The 26921-nt window shown below is 34.1% G+C and overlaps 1 protein-coding gene across 4 annotated transcripts in view; it reads left to right on the forward strand.

Moving 5' to 3' along the window:
• The first annotated feature begins 3566 nt into the window (after positions 1 to 3566).
• The window catches only part of pak6b (p21 protein (Cdc42/Rac)-activated kinase 6b), a 29203-nt gene continuing 5848 nt past the window's right edge, over positions 3567 to 26921 (forward strand). Inside the window, exons 1-7 of one of the 4 annotated variants that reach the window (XM_089118976.1) lie at positions 3567 to 3823; positions 5605 to 5671; positions 12979 to 13038; positions 17476 to 17694; positions 20108 to 20677; positions 25191 to 25619; positions 26712 to 26845. In XM_089118976.1, coding sequence (XP_088975102.1) covers positions 17485 to 17694; positions 20108 to 20677; positions 25191 to 25619; positions 26712 to 26845 — 1343 coding nt within the window. In that variant the 5' untranslated portion in view covers positions 3567 to 3823; positions 5605 to 5671; positions 12979 to 13038; positions 17476 to 17484. Of the gene's footprint in view, positions 3824 to 4306; positions 4358 to 5604; positions 5672 to 12978; positions 13039 to 17475; positions 17695 to 20107; positions 20678 to 25190; positions 25620 to 26711; positions 26846 to 26921 lie in introns of those variants that run through there. The other 3 variants (XM_089118977.1, XM_089118979.1, XM_089118978.1) reach the window with 3 other exon arrangements.

The raw sequence follows: 26921 nt of genomic DNA on the forward strand, positions 1-26921 counted from the left end.
ATTACGTTGATAAAAAACGTTCTTAGAACAACGTTATCGGAACGTCTTTATCAGGTTATTTGTGTTTGATAAACGTTCTCATAACGTTCCAGCAACATTATGCTAACCTTAGGATAACGTTCTAACAACATTATGCTAACGTTCCAGCAACGTTCTGCAAACATTAAGACACCGTTCCAGCAACGTTAAGCAAACTGGACATTTCCACGTTTTTAGAACATTTTAAATTAACGTTCCCACAACCAAAATGGAACGTTAGAAAAACATTCTCAGAACCTAACTTTGTTAGCTGGGTAATAGTTTTATTATAGAAAAAAACGCATCGGATGTGTTACGCTCCGATGGATGAACACTCAGACGTTAATGATTGACGTCCAGAGCTCTTTTGCTAGTGAAATGACTTGTGGAGGAGTTCATCGCTGTCGACAGAGGAACACACACTCGATCGGCCGCTGGGTGAGTGTGTGACTGAATATTCACTCCTTACTGAAGTTAAACTGTAATGCATGGCTGCAATTAATCAACATTATTCTGTTGACATAATAATGTTCATCATTACATCGTGTTTGACGTTTTAATGGGTTTCTGTAAAGTTTTAGTTTTTTTTAGAATAGTGCTAATGAATGAGTGACTCAGTTCCCCTATCTTCAATACTTTAATCCCTTAAAACTCATCTTTGATCACCAAAATTACATATTTAAGTAAAAATAATAATTAATTATTCATGCCTTAAAATATCTTGAATGTAACTCGACACCCTCGCCTCATTCAGTATGCGCGGTTCTATGAATGATCACACGTTGATCTGATTGGTTACAAGGTGGTTTGTGACGTCAGAAACACCAGCGATTTCAAAGCGTGTTTTTGAGACTGTCTTTGGTTCACTGCAGTTTAAAGGAGGAAATACGACTTATTAATTTAGATATTTGCACAAGGGTGTTACATTTCAAGCTAATTTAACGCATAATACACGGAAAAAAAACATTTGTCATTTTGGTGATCAAAGATGAGTTTTAAGGGATACAATTAATGACTACAGGAGGAATTTAAGATTTATTTTTTTTTTTAGTTCTAAAGGCCATGTGATTGGTTACAATCGCTATTAAAGTTTCTTTTTTGCCACAGAATAAAAAAAAGAATTCAGTAAAAATAGTCCAAATTGTAAGTTTAAATCGTGCAATTCTGACTTTTTTTCTTACAATTTCAGAAGTTTATACAGTGCCTCACAATTCGGATAACACAATCATAAAACTTTAAATAGACGTTTTAGATGTTTGTTTAAACAGCTGCTTATTGTTAATTGTGAGAAAAAAAGCTTTTTTGACAGTTGTGCTCACCCACCAAACCTTGACCTCCCAGAATGCAATAAGCTGCAATTACTTTCATTTTCCAGTGTTTTGAACATTACACGTGTCTTGCTGCAAACCAACTATACAGATTTACTAGGTTAAGTTTCATGTCTGGTAATGAACCAGTGAATAAGCCATTCATTTAGTCGTGGTCGCTGTTGGACCTGCATCATCATCCTCATCATCATCTTCATCATCTGCGTGTCGGTGCAGATCTCCAGCTGACGGGTTTGCACATCAAGGGCGTGTCGTAAATTCTTCAGTGGTCCTGAAATTCTCCATGAGTCGACTTCTTTTAGTTTGGAAAAGGGATCCGGACTGATGAAATAATCCAAACCCTAAAGCTACTGTTTTACACATTTCTAAGGCCATTAACGATCTACTTTGCTGATAAACCTGTCGCACACATGCTTCTGTCGTCTGATTCATGGTTTAGGCTTTTGGGGGGGAAGGTTTATTTGTTCAACTCCCAGTCATTGTGTTGCATTGCACATACAGAGGTTTGATCATAGAACTAAGCATAAATTGCATATTTGAGTTCTTTTTGATCTGGATATTCTCATTATATCATATGATTTAAGTTGCATCTGACAATTTGCATTTAGATTATGTTAGGATTCAAATAACTTAGGGTTCGTTTCCACGATAACACGCTTAAAACGGAGAACAGTTTTCCGCGTACAGACAACGATCCCCGTTCACACGCGAAACCGCTGTGTTCTGCTGCCAGGCCACTAGATGGCGATGAAACACTATAGACTGAACACGTAATGCGCATGTGCATGACGGAATTATCTTCACAGATGCGCGTTTTTGCTGTTTAGTGTTTACACGAGGAGACCGTTTTCAAAAACGTGCATTTTGAAACCCGTTTTCCGTGTAAATGTAATTGTCGTGTAAACGAACGGTCAAAACGCTTAAAGTTTTACATTTTTTGTTAAAAACGGAGTCGTGTAAACAGCCCCTTCTTTTTTTTTTTTTTTTTTTTTTTTAAACAGCCCCTTCGTCTCACACGTCAATGGTTTTGATGACATCACTCTGCACTTCAGCGTCTAACCAGATTTTCTGTCCAATCAAATACTCTCTAGAATCTGAAGCTCCGCCCCTTACATTAATAACCGAGCCTGAAGCTGCGGCTGAAATCAGTCGCTTGTTCACACATTTACTGTTGTCTGCATGGTGCATGAATGGCACATAGTGCACTATATAGGGGATGGGGAACGATTCAGACAGTTTCCATTGAGCAAATGAAGTCTTGTTTCTTAGAGCGGATCACATGATCGAGTCGACACAGACCAGAAAAATTGGATCCATTTGAGTTCTACACAAAATACTGTATTTTACAGGAATATGGAGGAGATTATGAGGAAAAGCGATGAGAAATAAGCAGTGAACTATGGCTTTAGTGAGCTCAACAACAGCCCAGGCCAACCAAACGCTACTGGCCGTTTTAAAAAGGGGGAGGAGCTGTTTTATAGGCCCCGCCCGGTCATCTTGTTTCAGGTAAATTACATCAACACTCTGAATAAGTTTCAAGGCACTTCAGTGGGTCTGAGGATGGTTTCTGATTGGCTGTGAATCTTTATAATGGTCATTAGCTGAAGAAAAATCGTTTCCCCAAAAGCATCGTGAATGCAAGTTCCGTTGAATAGTATTCAATATTATTTATATTCACTGATTAAACTGATTTGGTTTAATGGATTGTGACGCCGCTACTTTCTTCTAGAAACAAACTTTGTTGCATTATTTTCCTGTTACACTCTAAAAAATGCTGGGTTGTTTTGACCCAACTTTGGGTCAAATATGGACTAACCCAGCCGTTGGGTTAAATTTTAACATTACATTTTTAACCCAACATTTCGGGTTTGTCCATATTTGACCCAAAATTGGGTTAAAACAACCCAGCATTTTTTAGAGTGTATCTCTGTAAAGCTGCTCTGAAACACTGTTGTGTAAATAAAGCTCACTTCACTTCAACTGTGTTGTTAATGACGGACTATATATAGTCCGTCATTAACACAGTTCAATATATATATATATATTGAACATTACATTATATATGGATGTTTAAGTCATTTCAACTTGAATTACATTAAAAAATGAGGTGACTTGTATGACTTATAAAAACAGTTGTAAATTGCAACTTGTTTTGCCAAGTTAAAGCAATGTAAGAACAAACACGATTTCGTTATCACTGCCTCGTTATCTTTATAGTTGTGCTTTTAGAGTTATATCTCTATTGTGTTTGGTGTGAGCGGGCTTTAGAGTGACTTTTACTCCAGAAGGAAGTGAGTAAACTGGTGTAGATCTGACCAAGAGTCTGTCGGTGACTCAGATCGGAGAGACGCTCCCAAACCTGCGAACATGCAGCGGCACGCAGACCTACATGCTGATGGGAGAAACTGTGTGTGTGTGTGTGTGTGTGTGTGTGTGTGAGAGATCTTCACGAGCGTTACGGCGATCCTCAGCTCCAGGTAAGACCGATTCAACGTCAATTCGTCTTGATTCTCTCTCCCTCTCTCTGACTGCTCTCTCAGTTAAGATCTCTGGATGGTGTTGGACTTTGTTGCATGCCAGAAGACAGTAATCTTGAGGTTATAGAGGAGAAGAGTTGTGGAGAACGAGCTCTGGAAGATCATGTGGTTGAGGAGCGGCTTCGTCCTCGTCTTATTCACTCCCACACTGCAAACGCGTGTTCTTCCTCAGCATTTAAGTCTTGTTTTCCATATGCAAATATCTACATATTCTTACATCGAGATGCATTCACTGGAGAAGCAAAAGGATTGTCTGAACAGATTGAAGTTTGATTTATTTTTGCTTTAAACACACTGGAGAAAAAGTAACCAATATTTACTTAGTTTTAATTTCGAGATTTTTTCAAGTAAATTACACATAGAATTAAGTAAACTCTGCTTAACTAAGTTGAGTAAATTTAACAAAGACAATAAGTAATCAACCTTATTAAATATGTAGGCCAGTGCATCATGGGAACAGCAGTATCAGAAAAGGTCAGTAGGTTTTACTTAATTTAATGATGTTGATAGTTAATTTATGCAAGCTTAAATGAGTGCTAACATAGAATTCACTTTTCTTTTTTTATTGTTGCCTTAACTATCTTTTTCATGTAGAAATTAATATGGAGAACAATATTATTTTTCTTACCTTAGGGGCAGATATTTGTTTGAAAAGTGCTTGAATTTTTCTTACTAAATTAGTCTGTCATATTTCACCTCAAAAACAAAATAAATACATAATTGGTCACATTTTTACAATAAATGGCCTGACTCATCTTAGTTAGCCACATATATATATATATATATATATATATATATATATATATATATATATATATATATATATATATATGGCTAACTTGTAAGACTATATACACTCTAAAAAATGCTGGGTTGTTTTAACCCAACTTTGGGTCAAATATGGACTAACCCAGCCGTTGGGTTAAATTTTTACATTACATTTTTAACCCAACATTTCGGGTTTGTCCATATTTGACCCAAAATTGGGTTAAAACAACCCAGCATTTTTTAGAGTGTATGTATATATTCAAAATTGATTTATTATTATTATTATTATTATTATTATTAAAAGTCAGAATTGTTAGAAAAAGTCAGAATTTTGATTAAAAAAAGTCATAATTGCAATTTAAAAACCTTAAATTTGGGGATTCTTCTCATTCTTTTCATAACTTGATAACTTGCATACAAGATTATTATCATGTGAAGGAGTTGTAAACTTGTGAGATAAAAAATCTGAATTGCAAATTTAAAAAAATTCAGAATTGCAATAAAAAAGTCTGAATTGTTATTCAGTGGCGGAAACAAGCGTCCGTACAATTGTGTAAGCATTATTTATTGAGGTATGCATTTGGAATACAAGACATGAATTGATTTTCCGTAATGAGAATTGTTATATTAGCCTACTATTATAGAAGGACAAAAATTTTAAGTAAAATAAAAATATTGAAATAATTGTATATGCAAAATGTAATTTATTTTTATTTTCTTTCGATCCCGAGGTGACCTGGATGTTTTAATGAGATTATAATGAATAAAGTTGAGCTGTAAGTGATGGTAAATAACAGTAAATGCAAGCCTTGAAACATTCGTCAGCAGTTTCTGTCGTTTGCTAGATCATCTCTGTGGTGTGTGTGTCTCAATCCGGTTGCACAAACCCAATGCGAATAATGCATAATGATGTAGTAGTTTTGTTAAGGCTGATCTTTTACTTGTCTAAACAGAGCATGACATTCCTGGACATGGATTTGGCATGAACATGATGGCCTGATGAGGAGAGCAAAACGTAAGGTGAATCTTAAACCTTCTGTTCATAACTGTTTAAAGTAACCATATTCCATGGAACTTGCACAAACCAAGATTATTTTACACATATGGAGTAATTGTAGTGCAACTGCATCTTAAAATCTTGGGTTTTTTTGACAATTAATTTCAACTATGAGAAATATGTGAAAAAAATGCATGTTATTGGAAATTCACATATTGTCATAGTCAAGTGATTTTCAAATTCAAATTCTGAAAAAGTCAGAATTGTGAGAAATAAAGTCAGAATTGCGAGATATTAAGCCAGAATTGCGAGATATAAAGTCAGAATTGCGAGATATAAAGTCAGAAGTGTGTGATATATATATCAGAATTGCGAGATATAAAGTCAGAATTATGAGAAATAAAGTCAGAATTGCAAGAAATAAAATCAGTATTGTGAGAAACAAAGTCAGAATTGCGAGATATAAATTCAGCAAGACATAAAGTCAGAATTGCGAGAAACAAAGTCAGAGTTTTGAGAAACAAAGTCAGAATTGCGAGAAAAAAAGTCAGAGTTTTGAGAAACAAAGTCAGAATTGCGAGATATAAATTCAGCGAGAAATAAACTCAGAATTGTGAGAAATACAGTCAGAATTGCGAGATATAAATTCAGCGAGAAATAAACTCAGAATTGTGAGAAATACAGTCAGAATTGCGAGATATAAATTCAGCAAGACATAAAGTCAGAATTGCGAGAAACAAAGTCAGAGTTTTGAGAAACAAAGTCAGAATTGCGAGAAAAAAAGTCAGAGTTTTGAGAAACAAAGTCAGAATTGCGAGATATAAATTCAGCGAGAAATAAACTCAGAATTGCGAGAAATAGTCAGAAATGTGAGAAACAAAGTCAGAATTGCGAGATATAAATTCAGCGAGAAATAAACTCAGAATTGCGAGAAATAGTCAGAATTGCGAGAAACAAAGTCAGAATTGTGAGAAACAAAGTCAGAATTGCGAGAAATAGTCAGAATTGCGAGAAACAAAGTCCGAATTGCGAGAAACAAAGTCAGAATTGCGAGATATAAATTCAGCAAGACAAAGTCCGAATTGCGAGAAATAGTCAGAATTGTGAGAAACAAAGTCAGAATTGCGAGAAACAAAGTCAGAATTGCGAGATATAAATTCAGCGAGAAATAAACTCAGAATTGTGAGAAAGTCAGAATTGTGAGAAACAAAGTCAGAATTGCGAGATATAAATTCAGCGAGACAAAGTCAGAATTGCGAGAAACAAAGTCAGAATTGCGAGATATAAATTCAGTGAGAAATAAACTCAGAATTGTGAGAAACAAAGTCAGAATTGTGAGAAACAAAGTCAGAATTGCGAGATATAAATTCAGCGAGAAATAAACTCAGAATTACGATAAACAAAGTCAGAATTGTGAGAAACAAAGTCAGAATTGCGAGAAATAGTCAGAATTGCGAGAAACAAAGTCAGAATTGTGAGAAACAAAGTCAGAATTGCGAGATATAAATTCAGAATTATGAGAAATAAAGTCAGAATTGCAAGAAATAAAATCAGTATTGTGAGAAACAAAGTCAGAATTGCGAGATATAAATTCAGCAAGACAAAGTCAGAATTGCGAGAAACAAAGTCAGAGTTTTGAGAAACAAAGTCAGAATTGCGATATAAAGTCAGAAGTGTGTGATATATATATCAGAATTGCGAGATATAAAGTCAGAATTATGAGAAATAAAGTCAGAATTGCAAGAAATAAAATCAGTATTGTGAGAAACAAAGTCAGAATTGCGAGATATAAATTCAGCAAGACATAAAGTCAGAATTGCGAGAAACAAAGTCAGAGTTTTGAGAAACAAAGTCAGAATTGCGAGAAAAAAAGTCAGAGTTTTGAGAAACAAAGTCAGAATTGCGAGATATAAATTCAGCGAGAAATAAACTCAGAATTGTGAGAAATACAGTCAGAATTGCGAGATATAAATTCAGCGAGAAATAAACTCAGAATTGTGAGAAATACAGTCAGAATTGCGAGATATAAATTCAGCAAGACATAAAGTCAGAATTGCGAGAAACAAAGTCAGAGTTTTCAGAAACAAAGTCAGAATTGCGAGAAAAAAAGTCAGAGTTTTGAGAAACAAAGTCAGAATTGCGAGATATAAATTCAGCGAGAAATAAACTCAGAATTGCGAGAAATAGTCAGAAATGTGAGAAACAAAGTCAGAATTGCGAGATATAAATTCAGCGAGAAATAAACTCAGAATTGCGAGAAATAGTCAGAATTGCGAGAAACAAAGTCAGAATTGTGAGAAACAAAGTCAGAATTGCGAGAAATAGTCAGAATTGCGAGAAACAAAGTCCGAATTGCGAGAAACAAAGTCAGAATTGCGAGATATAAATTCAGCAAGACAAAGTCTGAATTGCGAGAAATAGTCAGAATTGTGAGAAACAAAGTCAGAATTGCGAGAAACAAAGTCAGAATTGCGAGATATAAATTCAGCGAGAAATAAACTCAGAATTGTGAGAAAGTCAGAATTGTGAGAAACAAAGTCAGAATTGCGAGATATAAATTCAGCGAGACAAAGTCAGAATTGCGAGAAACAAAGTCAGAATTGCGAGATATAAATTCAGTGAGAAATAAACTCAGAATTGTGAGAAACAAAGTCAGAATTGTGAGAAACAAAGTCAGAATTGCGAGATATAAATTCAGCGAGAAATAAACTCAGAATTACGATAAACAAAGTCAGAATTGTGAGAAACAAAGTCAGAATTGCGAGAAATAGTCAGAATTGCGAGAAACAAAGTCAGAATTGTGAGAAACAAAGTCAGAATTGCGAGATATAAATTCAGCGAGACAAAGTCAGAATTGCGAGAAATAGTCAGAATTGCGAGAAACAAAGTCAGAATTGTGAGATATAAATTCAGCGAGAAATAAACTCAGAATTGTGAGAAACAAAGTCAGAATTGCGAGATATAAATTCAGCGAGACAAAGTCAGAATTGCGAGAAACAAAGTCAGAATTGCGAGATATAAATTCAGCGAGAAATAAACTCAGAATTGTGAGAAACAAAGTCAGAATTGCGAGATATAAATTCAGCGAGACAAAGTCAGAATTGCGAGAAACAAAGTCAGAATTGCGAGATATAAATTCAGCGAGAAATAAACTCAGAATTGTGAGAAAGTCAGAATTGTGAGAAACAAAGTCAGAATTGCGAGATATAAATTCAATGAGAAATAAACTCAGAATTGTGAGAAACAAAGTCAGAATTGCGAGATATAAATTCAGTGAGAAATAAACTCAGAATTGTGAGAAACAAAGTCAGAATTGCGAGATATAAATTCAGCGAGACAAAGTCAGAATTGCGAGAAACAAAGTCAGAATTGCGAGATATAAATTCAGCGAGAAATAAACTCAGAATTGTGAGAAAGTCAGAATTGTGAGAAACAAAGTCAGAATTGCGAGATATAAATTCAATGAGAAATAAACTCAGAATTGTGAGAAACAAAGTCAGAATTGCGAGATATAAATTCAGTGAGAAATAAACTCAGAATTGTGAGAAACAAAGTCAGAATTGCGAGATATAAATTCAGCGAGAAATAAAGTCAGAATTGCAAGAAGTAGTCAGAATTGTGAGATATAAATTCAGCGAGACATAAAGTCAGAATTGCAAGAAATAGTCAGAATTGCGAGAAACAAAGTCAGAATTGCGAGATATAAATTCAGCGAGACATAAAGTCAGAATTGCAAGAAATAGTCAGAATTGTGAGAAACAAAGTCAGAATTGTGAGAAACAAAGTCAGCATTGTGAGAAACAAAGTCAGAATTGTGAGATATAAATTCAGCGAGAAATAAACTCAGAATTGTGAGAAACAGTCAGAATTGTGAGATATAAATTCAGCGAGACATAAAGTCAGAATTGCAAGAAATAGTCAGAATTGCGAGAAACAAAGTCAGAATTGCGAGATATAAATTCAGCGAGACAAAGTCAGAATTGCGAGAAACAAAGTCAGAATTGCGAGATATAAATTCAGCGAGAAATAAAGTCAGAATTGTGAGAAATAAAGTCAGAATTGTGAGAAATAAATTCAGAATTGCGACAAATAAAGTCAGAATTGCGAGATATAGTCAGAATTGCGAGAAACAAAGTCAGAATTGTGAGAAACAAAGTCAGAATTGCGAGATATAAATTCAGCGAGAAATAAACTCAGAATTGTGAGATATAAAGTCAGAATTGCGAGAAACAAAGTCAGAATTGTGAGAAACAAAGTCAGAATTGCGAGAAACAAAGTCAGAATTGTGAGAAACAAAGTCAGAATTGCGAGAAACAAAGTCAGAATTGTGAGAAATAAAGTCAGAATTGTGAGAAACAAAGTCAGAATTGTGAGAAACAAAGTCAGAATTGCGAGAAACAAAGTCAGAATTGCGAGAAACAAAGTCAGAATTGTGAGATATAAAGTCAGAATTGCGAGATATAGTCAGAATTGCGAGAAACAAAGTCAGAATTGTGAGAAACAAAGTCAGAATTGCGAGATATAAATTCAGCGAGAAATAAACTCAGAATTGTGAGAAATAAAGTCAGAATTGCGAGAAACAAAGTCAGAATTGTGAGAAACAAAGTCAGAATTGCGAGAAACAAAGTCAGAATTGTGAGAAACAAAGTCAGAATTGTGAGAAATAAAGTCAGAATTGTGAGAAACAAAGTCAGAATTGTGAGAAACAAAGTCAGAATTGCGAGAAACAAAGTCAGAATTGCGAGAAACAAAGTCAGAATTGCGAGATATAAAGTCAGAATTGCGAGATATAAAGCTTGCTTAATTATTATGCTTAATAATGCTTCTTGTTATTGCAATAATGCAACATTGCAAGTTCAACTAGTCAAGTGATTTTCAATACTCAAATTCTGCAATTGATTGTCCATTTAAAAATCTTATTTATCCAATGTTGCGTCAATATTCTCGGGTTTGATAGAAAATCACCACCCATCTCATGTGTTGTTGGAATGGATAACAGTTCTAAAGCACATAATGAAATACTCAACCAGTTTGGTTAGTGTAAATACATCTGAGACGAGTTATGGCAGGGCGTATCTCTATGATGTGACGCATCACTATCTTCACTTGTTTTTATGATTTAGTTTCTGCAACTCTAAATTTACTAGATCAGGAACATTAGATGTGTCGTTCTTCAGCGAGAAAGAATCAGAAACGCACGTTTGTAGAGGAAAGCAGGATTGAGATTGCTAAATGCACAAATGTAAACGAGTTTTTACTACATGTTTCGGCTAATTTTCATTTTTAAGAATATGGTGAATAATATGACATAAAAATAGATTTTTTTTGTGTGTTGCATTTTTTTTAATTTTTTCCTCACAATTCTGACTTTATATCTCGGAATTTAGTTTTTCTTGCATTTCCAACTTTATTTCTCCCAATTCTGAGTTAATTTCTTGCAATTCTGTCTTTTTCTCGCAATTACGACTTTATATTTCACAATTCTGACTTTATATCTCGCAATTCTGAGTTTATATCTCGCAATTACGACTTTATATATCACAATTCTGACTTTATATCTCGCAATTCTGACTTTATATATCACAATTCTGAGTTTATATCTCGCAATTACGACTTTATATATCACAATTCTGACTTTATATCTCGCAATTACGACTTTATATATCACAATTCTGACTTTATAACTTGCAATTCTGACTTTATTTCTCGCAATTCTGACTTTTATATCTCGCAATTCTGACTTTATATCTCGCAATTCTGACTTTATATCTCGCAATTCTGACTTTTATATCTCGCAATTACGACTTTATATCTCGCAATTCTGACTTTATATCTCGCAATTCTGACTTTTATATCTCACAATTCTGACTTTATATCTCGCAATTACGACTTTAAATATCACAATTCTGACTTTATAACTTGCAATTCTGACTTTATTTCTCGCAATTCTGACTTTTATATCTCGCAATTCTGACTTTATATCTCGCAATTACGACTTTATATCTCGCAATTCTGACTTTATATCTCGCAATTACGACTTTAAATATCACAATAATACCTTTATAACTTGCAATTCTGACTTCATTTCTCGCAATTCTGACTTTTATATCTCGCAATTACGACTTTATATTTCGCAATTCTAACTTTATATCTCGCAATTCTGACTTTTATATCTCACAATTCTGACTTTATATCTCGCAATTACGACTTTAAATATCACAATTCTGACTTTATAACTTGCAATTCTGACTTTATTTCTCGCAATTCTGACTTTTATATCTCGCAATTCTGACTTTATATCTCGCAATTACGACTTTATATCTCGCAATTCTGACTTTATATCTCGCAATTACGACTTTAAATATCACAATAATACCTTTATAACTTGCAATTCTGACTTCATTTCTCGCAATTCTGACTTTTATATCTCGCAATTCTGACTTTATATCTCGCAATTCTGACTTTAAATATCACAATAATACCTTTATAACTTGCAATTATGACTTTTTTTCTTGCAATTATGATTTCATATCTTACAATTTAAATTGTTTTTATAACTTGCAATTTTATTTCGTGAGATTTTCGTTGATATCTCATGATTCAGACTTTTTTTTTCTCAGTTCCAAGTTTTTTCACACAGTTCTGAGGGGAAAAAAGTCGAAATAAGACACACAAACTCGCAGTTTAGACTTATGTCCCATAATTGCCAGAGATACACTCGCAATTTCTGGAAGAAAAGTAATTATGAGATAAAAAGTCGCACATTTTTTTAGTCCACGCCAAAAACAAGCTTCCATAATTGAATCTAAATGAGCGTTTCAACACAGAAATCTCAATGCTCAATAATTATGACCTCTTCTTTGCACATACAGTTTCTCAACCATGTTTTAAAGGATATGACTTGGTAAATAATATTGACTTCCTGATTTTTATTACACAATTTGAGTAAACATGGCGAAAATGGGTGTTCCCAATCCCAACCTGTCTAATGTTGTATATTGACATGCATTTTGGCCGAGTGTATAAAGTAAGTTCAACTATCTGCAAACCCCTTAAGTTATGTTTTAACAAATCAAAAGGCCCTGAGGTTTTCTGAAAGGCCAGGTATCTGATCCAGCGTGGCATGCTGGGATTGAGGGCTGGATCGTGTCCCGACGTGTTGCAGGAAAGCACGGGCCGAAGGATTTCTCCAGCGTGTGCAAACGCTCCTCATCTGTCATGTGTTTCTCTCCACACCCGCTGAATAAACAGCACAGAGACGCAGGACACCGACTCTGGACGGTTCTTCTTCTCACTCATGTGTGTGTGTGTGTGTTTCTGTCCTGCTCAGGGTCTGTGCACAGAGGAGACGAATGAACTGAACTGAGGGAAATCACACACAACTGCACAGGTAAGACCTATTCAATTCAAGTTGGTTCATATGATTCTAGTTGAGTTAATGAAATACTGTTTATATATATATAAGGACGGACAAAACCAGTTCTGCTCATGTTCATCACCACTAGAACCAATAAACTGATGATGATGTGTTGAAGGTGTCTGAAACTGTTTTGGTTTGGCTGTAGGTATATTGGTTTAGCCAGGTTTGACGTGTTGTGTGTTCGTCTTCTGCAGATTATATCTAGTGCTCTTATTTGAGTTACTGTTGCCTGTCCATCAGTCGAACCAGTCTGATCCTTCTGCTCTGATTGATCATTCTCCACTGGACCACTTGGTCTTGTTCAGATCATTCTCTGTATTTGATTTGAGATCTTTATTTTGAACATGTAAATAATAAATAAAAATACAGATATTAATCAATGAAACAAGGAACATCAATTAAAAGAAACAAAACAAAAAAACAAAAACAAAAAAACAACCCTCTATTTACATGTGCAAAAAGGAGTAGGAAGAAGTAAAACTTAAAACTCTGTAAACCCTAAAGAACGTTGTGTGTGAAAAAACTCACTAGATTAACCGTTTCTGAAATACTCAAAGTCACGTAAATCATCTTTCTTCTTCATTCTGATGCTCAGTTTGAACTCCAGCCAATCGTCTTCAACATTTCTACATGCATTGAGTTGCTGTCATGTGATTGGCCGATGAGATATTTGTGTTAACAAGCGGTTGAACGTGTGTGTGTGTGTGTGTATATTTGTAGATTCTGTGAAAATGTGCGTAATTTTGACAAAATAAGAGGAATTATCCAAAATGCATGTTTTTATTTAGTTTAGTACAAGATATTTTACATAATATATATAGTCCACAAGATAAAAATAGATATTTATTAAAATTCTTCTGTTCAAAAGTTTATGAACACTTGTTTCTTAAAGGGATGGTATAATGCCTTTTTCACAAGATGTAAAATAAGTCCCCAGAGTGTGTGTGTGTGTGAAGTTTTAACTCAAAATACCCCACAGATATTTATATATAGCGTGGTAAAATGGTAACTTTTTGAGTGTGAGCAAAAATGCACTGTTTTTGTGTCTGTCCCTTTAAATGCAAATGAGCTGGTTCTCCGGCGCAGGGGGCGGAGCTTCAAAGCTTCAAAAGCTCGTGTCCTTTTAGCTCTCTCTCTCACACACACACACACACTGAACATTTCAACAATCCATTTATCCATTTATATAACAATCCGAGACTCGAGAAGAAGTGACGACATGTAGAAGATATTAATATTTAAGTTGTACTTTGAAAGATATGAAAGATATTTCAGATCTCCAAATTCAAAAAATGTTCACCCCCGGCTCTTGAAGCATCGTGTTTCCTTCTGGAGCATCAGGGAACGTTGCTAAAAACGATATTCACGTACAGGCGACAATGTTGTGAAAACACACTGATCCGTGAGAAAGGTTAAAATGCACTGTATTATTCATGCCAGGCCAGTAGATGGCGATGTCACTTTGTAAAGAAACACTACGTGCCGATAGACTGAACACGTAACAAGCATAATGCAATTTTCGTGTTATTGTACGTTACACACAGATGATAGCGGTATTGTTTCCAAAAACGTGCACCTCTGTTGTTGTGTAAATTAACATCCAAATTGCGTACATTTTTCCGTTTTAGTTGAAAACAGTGTCTAATAAATGGCATTTTGTTTGATAACAGCGGCTGGAGAGATTTTAAAGCAATATTTACTTTTTTAAAACATACTTTATGGATAACATAATGGATAAAAAAAACTGAAATTCATTGTCATGTGTTCTGTACAGTCTTATCTGGTTATTTTGCGTGTTTATTGCTCTCAGTTTAATGTTCTCTAGTGGGCAAATATTGATTGACAGCTCATACAAGAGGAGTTTACAGACACACTCTGTCTTATATGGAAATCCACTGGCTTCTGTTTGTGCGGTTGTAGTTTACTGACTGCATATGTTTGCAAAACCCTTGAAGAACTGCAAAAAGTTGATCATTTTTAAGAAATGAGAGGGATCATAATAATGAGGTTAGTTTTTATTTAGGGTATGAAAGATAACTAACAGACTTGATCCTGAACCAAGAGGAAGCTTTTCATAATAATGCAGGTTGTAAAACACATGATGAAAACGTGTTATCAGAGTAACACAAATGACCCCTGATTAAAGCAATAAACATTAACAGAATGAACTATTTAAATAAAATATAATCATATGTTTCCAGTCATGCTGGGACTTCTGGTAATGTCCTTTTTTTTAACCATAAATTCATATTTTTTTCTTGCATTTTGCAAATTTGACAGAATTTTATTATAAAGTTAAATATATGACTTGACTTGACTTGACTTTATTGTCATTCATAATACAACAAGTGTATACAGAACGAAATTTCGTTTGCCTAGGCCACAGTTTTTTGCAGTTTCAATGCAGTATAAGTAAATGTTCAGACCCCAAAAATTTGGAAAAAAAAAAAAACAGATTATAATAAATAAATATATACCTAGCAAGGTGGAATAAATAATTATCCATAATATATATAATTATATATATATAATTATTAAAATAAAATGTTATTATTTTAATATATAAAATAATAATATATTTTATATAAAATAATAATGTATTTTATATATTTTAATAATATAGTTAAACACTGTATGCAGAATGTTAAGATAAATGTCTCTGGTGTTGAATTTAGGGCTGTCTATATGACAAAAATAGCAAAAGCAGGCTCTATTTAAACCTCTGAATCACCTGAAGTTCAAGCCAGGGTTTCCAGGTCCACAGTTTTCCCTACAACTAATATTATTTGTAGCCTCCCATCCGCTTTATTACTCCTGATAAGTCTCAGTTTTCAATTTCTGTCCAATTTATCATTAAATTCAAACTAAAATGGTATTTATGAAAACTACCGTATTCAACTGAGTGTTTCATTATTTTTATTTAATTTTTATTTTTTAAAATTTTTAATTATAAATTATCAGCTATCGTTATCGGCAGATATCATTCTGAATAATCGGCTATCAGTATCGAAAGATATCACTCTGAATTATCGGTTATTGCTATTGGCGAAAAATATAGTATCGGTGCAGCTCTAGTTTTTACTCTACCTTATTTATAGTATTTTTCTGTAAAAAATGACATATTTTTTTTACAGTGCATTGCTACACAAAAAAATGACATCGTTTATATCTCATGTTTTTATACATTTTGCATTGGGTTTATAAATTTGTTCCCATTCGGTTTAGGTCACAGGAGGACCTGAACTATTACGGAGGAGTAATAGTCGAACGGTGATCAGATAGTCAATATGTTCATCCGCGCCGGTGATGTGATTGATCGAGTTAATGCAGAAATGAGGCGCCTGACCCTTCCAGCAACACCACCATATAATCATGTCACCAGCAGCTCCTAGAGGACAAACAAAGTGGTCGATCAAACCTATCAAGCTTTATTAGCATATCATTACAAAACAACTCAAATGAGTCAATACAGTAAAAGTGTTGAGCTATAAAATGAATGTGGAGCTGATCTTGAGATAATTTTTAAACGTCTGGCTTTTAATGTGAAAAACGACTGAAATATTAACCCTGTAAAGCCTCTCATATGATATAATAGTCAAACATAAAATAATTTTATAGCTCATATGGTATAATATAGTGAGAATACGGAGGGAAAATAGGTATTCAGAGGCCCAAACTAAGCAAAAATGCAATTTGGCCTAGATACTGATATTCAGTTCTGATGCTTGTAAATCAATGATAACAGTATAGCAGATACTTGCATGAAATGCATATAAATCTGCCAATAATGTCTTAGTAAGATGATATTCAAATGCTTAGATTTATGATCAAAACATATGATGCAACGCAATACAATAATGATTGACAGATGAACACACAAACCTTCCCCAAACATCTCATGATCATAATTAACACTTTCTAATAAATGATGATGGATAATCAAGTAAACCAAAGCTGCTTCAGTGCTCATAAAATATTACTAACAATTTTTAAGTTATACTTGATGCAAATCAGCTCAGATTTAAAAATAATACAGGGTTAATTAGGGCTAAATATATTCATAGAGGCTTTGGAAATCCGATGTACCCAATGTGCTGAGGACATGTGGCGTTCATCATGACCTCAGTCTAACCTGCAGGAATATTGAGCCTGTCAGTAGTAGTTTGGTCCCCATGGTTCACTGAATATGCATTAGTAAAGACTCGATCCTCTGTGTAACACGACGCTCACGGTGTCAGGTTTGATGACATTAGAAAAGGGGCGTGTCCGATTGACCGCACGTGTCACACCTGTCCCCGCCCCCTTTTTGACGGACATTTCTTCAGTTGGGTCTTGTACATGTTGTGAATGCGACTGGAGAAACGGAGCGAGTCGTGTCACGATGGGACCAACTCTTGTTTCCCGCAGGCTGTCGGGATGTTCCTGAGGAAGAAGAAGAAGAAGAGGAGGCTGGAGATCTCCACGCCCAGGAACTTCGAGCACAGGGTGCACACGTCCTTCGACCCGGTCCAGGGGTGTTTCCTCGGTCTGCCGCCCCAATGGCAGAGCATCATCGAAACACTCAAGAGACCCAAACCTGTGGTGGACCCGTCCAGAATCACACACGTCCATCTCAAGCCCAAGAAGGTAAACGACAACAACACAAGACGTGTGCTTCTATATCAGAGCTATGATATTTATAATTTACATGTTTATAAGTTAGATAAACTATTCAGTAGTTTGAATTATATATATATATATAAATAATTAATGGTTAAATTACATTATATTTTTGCATTATTTGCCAAAATTAGTGACTTTTTATGACAATTCGGCTAAAATATCAGTAAAAAAAATCTACATTTGATATTACTGCGCTGCATAGATATTTCCATTTTTATTATCCAATTATTATAAATAGTTACTAGGTGAATATCACAAAATATTACAGAATATCACATGTGTGTGTGTGCGCGTTATATATTATATATGTATATATCACTTGTGTGTGTGTATATATATATAGTATATATTATATGTGTGTTATATGTGTATATATCACGTGTGTGTGTTTGCCATCCACAATTGATGCTTGAACTTTTTTTTGCATTAGTTATTTGCCATACTTAGTGACATTATTTTTATGACATTAAGGCAAAAATATCAGCCAAGAAATTATATAGATATTATTTTCCACGACATTTCACTGCATATGTATTTCATTAATACCGTATTTGTAACATTATTATGCAGTTATTATATACACACTGTAAAACATATTTTCAAGATTTGTTATCACAACATATTTTCCTTTGTCAAATCAACTTAAATAATTTATTTAGTTGAGATAACTTATTATTTTGAGTTTCTGATGGTTAAATTAATCTCCTTCATTGTATTAACTCACTTTTTCCAGTTCAATCAACTTAAAATTTTAAGGCAACCCAGGTTACTTACTTTTTTAAGTTAAACCAACAATATTTTTTTAGTAATCACAACATTTTTTCTTTTGTCAAATCAACTTAAATAATTTATTTAGTTCAGATAACATATCATTTTGAGTTTCCGATGATTAAATCATTTTCCTTCATTGTATTAACTCACTTTTTCCAGTTCAATCAACTTCAAATTTTAAGGCAACCAGGTTACTTACTTTTTTAAGTTAAACCAACAATATTTTTGCCCACATTTCACTCCAAAATCAAAAGAAAAAATAAATAAATTATTGCATAAAGAAAATTAAAACTTACCGACAATATTTTAAGACAATTAAGCAAAAATATCATGCAAAATATATAATGTCTCTTAATTTTCCTGTGAAATTAGATTGAGACACATATAATTCTTTCAAATCTTCCCGCTTAGTGTTTTTCAACAGAACGTCTTTTCCCTGAGGAGGTTTGTTTCACGTTAATGTTTGTGCTCTGGTTAATAATCACATGTCTGTTAAACAGGTTCTGTCTCCATGTTTATATCTACACCATCGTCTCGTTGTGTTTCCCCAGAGTTCTCACGTATCCGCTGCACCGCTCAAACTCTTTAAGAATGTGACATTAAGACTTTTTTATCCGGTAATTTTGACCTGATAAACCTGCTCGACGCTGCTGTTATATAATAGCTCTCGGAGGAGCTGCATCATCCCACCAAATGACTGTAGGCCAATGTCTGAGATCCAGTAAAATTCTGCTTAGAGATGCAAATGAGATGCAAATATCCCTGAATATTGTTCTTGTAGTGAAATAACTGGTTAACATGAGATTTTGGCATATTTGCATGAATGTAAACGTCAGTTAGAAGGGGGTGAAAATCAAATAATTTCACAGCATCAGTTTTTGAGGGGGAAAAACTCTACAATACTTTTAAAATATAGCTTTAATGAAGTCAATTTGAAGTCAGTTTGTCAATGAAGTCAATTGTCAGCTGTTTTCAATTGAAGTCTGGAGTTTATAGAATATAACTCTTTAAAATGATCCCTAAAAATGAAGAATTGCATGTATATAAGGATACTGTAACAACTGTAATCTTCAACGACATGACTTACATTTCTGCAGTGTTTATAATCCATTAATTGACTTTTTGAGTATAGACCTGAAAATTAAATTTCCAACTTAAACTGTCGTAAATCTGGAAAGTTTCGTCTCTTTTTAAAAACGCCACTTGGCAAATTATTGCTGAAGTGAAAAAAGTTTAAAAAGTTTATTGCTGTGAAAAAAAATATATATTTTCAGTTTTTATATGAAATATATATATTTTCTAAAATTTTACTCTAAAACTTTTTTTTTTACTCTAAAACTGTGTGAAAAGAAGAGAATAGATTATAATAGAAGCTATAAATCTAAAAACGATCCAAATTTGAGGTTGATATCTCAAAAATGTGAGTTTTCTGTAAGATTCATTTCGACACTTTTTTTCAGGACCTTTTCTAATCATGTCCATGATTCACACAGCAAGTGCCAAAACCTTTACCAAGTTTCGTACCATTACAAACAAATAAAAAATTCTTTAAAAAAAAGATTTTAGAGTACATCGTTTTGATGTTTTGTTTAACTCTCTCTTCCAGAGCATTGTGCGTGGCAGTTTCATCGGACACGAGGACTACATCTCTGCGGCGATCGCTGAGATGAGTCGACTCTCGGTCACCAGCTCAAACTCCTTAAGGAGAACCAGCCCGTCTTTACGGAAACGAGCTCAATCTCTGGGTCGCCTGGGAGAGGTAGCCGAAGGAGAGACGTACGAGTATCAGGAACTGAACGAGGCGAATCTGAGAAACGGTCAGTCGGTCTTGGACTGGCACTCCAGATCCCGACAGGTCCAGAGTGAGAGTGGAAGTCCTCAACCTGACCACAAGAAGAGCTTCACTTTAAACCCAAATGACTCACGGACAAGATCCAAATCAATTCACGAGGCGAAGATGTTCACGGAGCAACCGATGCTCATGCCTCGGGACATTTTACTCGCGCCTAGAACTGTTCACGAACGGCTCGGCATCGCTAAAATGGACGGTAAATTCCTCCAGAGACCCGTGTCGTGTCTTTACAGCACATACAGAGAAAACGATGGAGCAAAACTGATCTCAGAACAGCCGAAGATGGAAGCGCAGAAGAGGCCACAGTCCACCTACGACTTTAAGGTGTGTAAAGTCACGTTTATTTATATATATATAGTGCTTTTGCAATACAGATTGCTCAATGTGACGGACTAAAAAAAAACATTTAGTGTTTTGTAAGTAATCAGCAATATTTAGAAATTTACATGATGTTTAATAGGCAGCCAATACAGGGTTGACAGAACCGGGCTAATATGGTCATACATGGTTCTGCTGCGTTTTGGACTAGCTGGAGTTTGTTTATTAAGCGTGCAGGGCAACCACCCAGTAGAGCATTACTGTAATCTAGCTTTGATGTCATGAACGCATTAACTAACTGTTCCGCATTCATCGATGAGAGCTTATGGTGTAATTTAGATGTTTTTAAGATGGAAAAATGTGGGTTAGTTATGAAGTGAACTCAATTCAACTAAAACAGCTCTAAAAAGACAGAGTTGTAATTGAGTTCAATTCAGTTCAAAGCTGATTTAATTCAGTTCAGTAACATGTAAAATATCTTTAGTTATGAAGCAAACTCAATTCAACTAAAGCAGCTCTAAAAGACAATAGAGTTATAATTCAGTTCAATTCAGTTCAAAGTTGATTTAGTTCAGTAACATGTTGTAAAATATCATTAGATATGAATCAAATTTAATTTAACTAAAGCAGCTCTAAAAAGACAATAGAGTTATAATTCAGTTCAATTCAGTTCAAAGTTGATTTAGTTCAGTTCAGTAACATGTTGTAAAATATCATTAGATATGAATCAAATTTAATTTAACTAAAGCAGCTCTAAAAGACAATAGAGTTATAATTCAGTTCAATTCAGTTCAAAGTTGATTTTAGTTCAGTTCAGTAACATGTTGTAAAATATCATTAGATATGAATCAAATTTAATTTAACTAAAGCAGCTCTAAAAAGACAATAGAGTTATAATTAAGTTCAATTCAGTTCAAAGTTGATTTAGTTCAGTTCAGTAACATGTTGTAAAATATCATTAGATATGAATCGAATTTAATTTAACTAAAGCAGCTCTAAAAAGACAATAGAGTTATAATTCAGTTCAATTCAGTTCAAAGTTGATTTAGTTCAGTTCAGTAACATGTTGTAAAATATCATTAGATATGAATCAAATTTAATTTAACTAAAGCAGCTCTAAAAGACAATAGAGTTATAATTCAGTTCAATTCAGTTCAAAGTTGATTTTAGTTCAGTTCAGTAACATGTTGTAAAATATCATTAGATATGAATCAAATTTAATTTAACTAAAGCAGCTCTAAAAAGACAATAGAGTTATAATTAAGTTCAATTCAGTTCAAAGTTGATTTAGTTCAGTTCAGTAACATGTTGTAAAATATCATTAGATATGAATCAAATTTAATTTAACTAAAGCAGCTCTAAAAAGACAATAGAGTTATAATTCAGTTCAATTCAGTTCAAAGTTGATTTAGTTCAGTTAAGTAACATGTTGTAAAATATCATTAGATATGAATCAAATTTAATTGAACTAAAGCAGCTCTAAAAAGACAATAAAGTTATAATTCAGTTCAATTCAGTTCAAAGTTGATTTAGTTCAGTTAAGTAACATGTTGTAAAATATCATTAGATATGAATCAAATTTAATTTAACTAAAGCAGCTCTAAAAAGACAATAGAGTTATAATTCAGTTCAATTCAGTTCAAAGTTGATTTAGTTCAGTTCAGTAACATGTTGTAAAATATCATTAGATATGAATCAAATTTAATTTAACTAAAGCAGCTCTAAAAAGACAATAGAGTTATAATTTGAGTTCAATTCAGTTCAAAGCTGATTTAGTTCAGTTCAGTAACATGTAAAAAATATCTTTAGTTATGAAGCAAACTCAATTCAACAAAAGCAGCTCTAAAAGACAATAGAGTTATAATTCAGTTTAATTCAGTTCAAAGTTGATTTAGTTCAGTTCAGAAACAATGTGAATGTTGTAAAATATCATTAGTTATGAAGAGAACTCAATTTAACTAAAGCAGCTCTAAAAAGACAATAGAGTTATAATTCAGTTCAATTCAGTTCAAAGTTGATTTAGTTCAGTTCAATAACAGTGTGAATGTTGTGATAGTTTGTTAGTTATGAAGGGAACTCAGTTCAAATAAAGCAGCTCTAAAAAGACAAGAGTTATAATTCAGTTCAAAGTTGATTTAGTTGAGTTCAGTTACAATGCAAAGTTCAACGTTTTATGAAATGAACTTGATTCAGATAAAAGCAGCTCTTCAGAATTCATTATGCAGCTCATTTCTGATTCAATACTGATTCAGTTCAGTTCAATAGCAGCTCAATTTAGTTCAAGTTTTGCTCTCATCTGATACTGTCAGTGCTGTCAAATAGATAATATTTCTGAATATTTAGTGTCTTTTAAACCCAAACTTAGCAAATCAAAGGCGGTTACTCGGTCTGAGAAACTTGTTTGGGTGTTATTTCAAATTGCAACATTTACAATAGTGATGATGCCACTTTTATTCTAATGTGTTTGTAGCTTAGAGTCTGATTTCATTTCATACAGAACAGGTCCAACAGATTGCTCTGGGTCAAATACAAGTTGAGTCTTGCATGCAGGTTAACTACTCCAGCAAGGTCATGGGTTTGATTCCCAGAAAGCAAACCGATCAAATGTATCTTGAATGCAAACTGCTGTTAAGTTTCTTGGGATAAAAATGTCTGTCTAATGCATAAATGTAAAACAAGTACTGTACAGCCACACGATTTATAAATTCTTTTTTTAATTATTTATAAATTAAATGATCTAACCCTACTGAAGCTAACCGAAGCTAACTTTACTGAAGCTAACTTTACTGAAGCTAACCTTAATGAAGCTAACCTTAATGAAGCTAACTTTACTGAAGCTAACTTACTGAAGCTAACCTTATTGAAGCTAACCTTACTGAAGCTAACTTTACTGAAGCTAACCTTAATGAAGCTAACCCTACTGAAGCTAACTTTACTGAAGCTAACCCTACTGAAGCTAACTTTACTGAAGCTAACCCTACTGAAGCTAACCTTATTGAAGCTAACTCTACTGAAGCTAACCCTACTGAAGCTAACCTTACTGAAGCTAACCTTACTGAAGCTAACTCTACTGAAGCTAAACTTACTGAAGCTAACTTTACTGAAACTAACTTTACTGAAGCTAACCTTAATGAAGCTAACTCTACTGAAGCTAACTTTACTGAAGCTTACTTTACTGAAGCTAATCCTACTGAAGCTAACTCTACTGAAGCTAACCTTAATGAAGCTAACTCTACTGAAGCTAACTTTACTGAAGCTTACTTTACTGAAGCTAACCTTACTGAAGCTAACCTTAATGAAGCTAACCCTACTGAAGCTAACCTTAATGAAGCTAACCCTACTGAAGCTAACCTTAATGAAGCTAACCCTACTGAAGCTAACCTTACTGAAGCTAACTTTACTGAAACTAACCTTAATGAAGCTAACCTTAATGAAGCTAACTTTACTGAAGTTAACCCTACTTAAGCTAACCTTACTGAAGCTAACTTTACTGAAGCTAACCTTAATGAAGCTAACCTTAATGAAGCTAACTTTACTGAAGCTAACTTACTGAAGCTAACCTTATTGAAGCTAACCTTACTGAAGCTAACTTTACTGAAGCTAACCTTAATGAAGCTAACCCTACTGAAGCTAACTTTACTGAAGCTAACCCTACTGAAGCTAACTTTACTGAAGCTAACCCTACTGAAGCTAACCTTATTGAAGCTAACTCTACTGAAGCTAACCCTACTGAAGCTAACCTTACTGAAGCTAACCTTACTGAAGCTAACTCTACTGAAGCTAAACTTACTGAAGCTAACTTTACTGAAACTAACTTTACTGAAGCTAACCTTAATGAAGCTAACTCTACTGAAGCTAACTTTACTGAAGCTTACTTTACTGAAGCTAATCCTACTGAAGCTAACCTTACTGAAGCTAACCTTACTGAAGCTAACTCTACTGAAGCTAAACTTACTGAAGCTAACTTTACTGAAACTAACTTTACTGAAGCTAACCTTAATGAAGCTAACTCTACTGAAGCTAACTTTACTGAAGCTTACTTTACTGAAGCTAACCTTACTGAAGCTAACCTTAATGAAGCTAACCCTACTGAAGCTAACCTTAATGAAGCTAACCCTACTGAAGCTAACCTTAATGAAGCTAACCCTACTGAAGCTAACCTTACTGAAGCTAACTTTACTGAAACTAACCTTAATGAAGCTAACCTTAATGAAGCTAACTTTACTGAAGTTAACCCTACTTAAGCTAACCTTACTGAAGCTAACTTTACTGAAGCTAACCTTACTGAAGCTAACTTTACTGAAACTAACTCTACTGAAGCTAACCTTACTGAAGCTAACTTTACTGAAGGTAACTTTACTGAAGCTAACTGAAGGGCACAGTTCAGGCGAAATAAAAAGATAAGTTGTCTCTACCGTACATATTTTTTCCGAAATAAGATTTTTCCCAAAATGTAATAATCTGCTTCCTACTTTTGTCTGACAAACTCAACAGCCGTCGTATTTATCCCCGAACATAGGTGAACTCCCCGACCTACGCAGCCATTTCCAAACCCAACGGCACCAGTAGTCCAAAACCAGGCCATGGATTAATCCCCATCCAAACCACACGTCGTTCCTCCAATGACATCGTGGACGGCAACGAAACCTCAGGACCCCCGACCCAGGACAGCCCGTCCCAGCCCAGACCTCCCCCCACGGGCTCGTCGGAGAGTCCCACGCCCGCCAGTGCGCCGGAGCCCAAGGTCTCGCACGAGCAGTTCAAGGCCGCGCTGCAGATGGTGGTGGACCGAGGCGACCCTCGCTCGTATCTGGAGAACTTCGTGAAGATCGGAGAAGGCTCCACGGGTGTGGTCTGCATCGCGCGGGAGAAGCTCAGCGGACGGCAGGTCGCGGTGAAGATGATGGACCTGAGGAAGCAGCAGAGGAGAGAACTGCTCTTCAATGAGGTATGAGGACACTAGCATGACTTACGCTCGCTAATGTCACGAGTTCTGAGAACTGTTAATGAGGAGCTAAACAATTAAAGCTAACTTAGAGGGATCAAGCTATTCGGAAATGATGACTTGCTTAAAGATCCACATCAGTGTTGTTTTATGAATAAATACAATATATATTATAAAAGGATTGGTTACTCTAAATAAAAAATAGAAATAAAGGTATATTAAATATTTATAATATAATAATATATTAAAAAATTATGTTTTTACTTTATATATACATACATGATATAAAAATATATATGATATATTAAAAATTACAATACCATTAGATTTTTTGTATAAATAATAAAAAATATAACATAAAAATTATATTAACAATTTTTTAATATATGTATATATATATTATATAATATTTTCAAATATAACATATATACATACTTTCTACATATACATACTTAACACACACACACGCATATATATATATATATACAGTATATTGTATGTATGTATATACTGTGTATGTGTATATATATATATATATATATATATATACTGTATATATGTGTGTGTGTGTGTGTGTGTGTGTAAAACAATGATACATATAATATAATTAATATATTGAAATTATTTTTACTATATATATATATATATATACACACACATATATATATTAGGGCTGTGCAAAGATCAATTGTGATTAATCACATCCGAAATAAAAGTTTGTGTTTACATAATATATGTGTGTGTGTAGTGTGTATAATTATTTTGTATATATAAATACACACACATGCATGTATATATTTAAGAAAATGTGTTATTCATATATAAAATATTTATATTCATATAAAATATATAGATTATGTATTTATTTATATATATACAGTATCTATGATCAAATAATTCGTAAATATATATATATGCATGCATATGTATTTATATATACAAAATAATTATACACAGCACACACACATATGTTATGTAAACACAAACTTTTATTTTGGATGTGATTAATCGCGATTAATTTTTGCACAGCCCTACTATGTATATGTGTGTGTGTGTAATTGTTTAATATGTAACTGTAAATGTCATTACTCACAGGTGGTTATAATGCGAGACTACAGTCATAAGAACGTGGTGGAGATGTACAAGAGTGCGCTGGTGGGGGAGGAGCTCTGGGTGATCATGGAGTACCTGCAGGGCGGCGCTCTCACCAACATCGTCTCCGAAACCAGGTGATCATCCGCTAGTCCGACTCACCTGAGCGACGGACTCCTCAGATCACGCGTGCTGATGCTTCATATATTGCTT

This window comes from Pimephales promelas, chromosome 13 (assembly GCF_988280905.1).
Source record: "Pimephales promelas chromosome 13, fPimPro1.hap1.1, whole genome shotgun sequence".
Taxonomy (NCBI): Eukaryota; Metazoa; Chordata; class Actinopteri; order Cypriniformes; family Leuciscidae; genus Pimephales; species Pimephales promelas.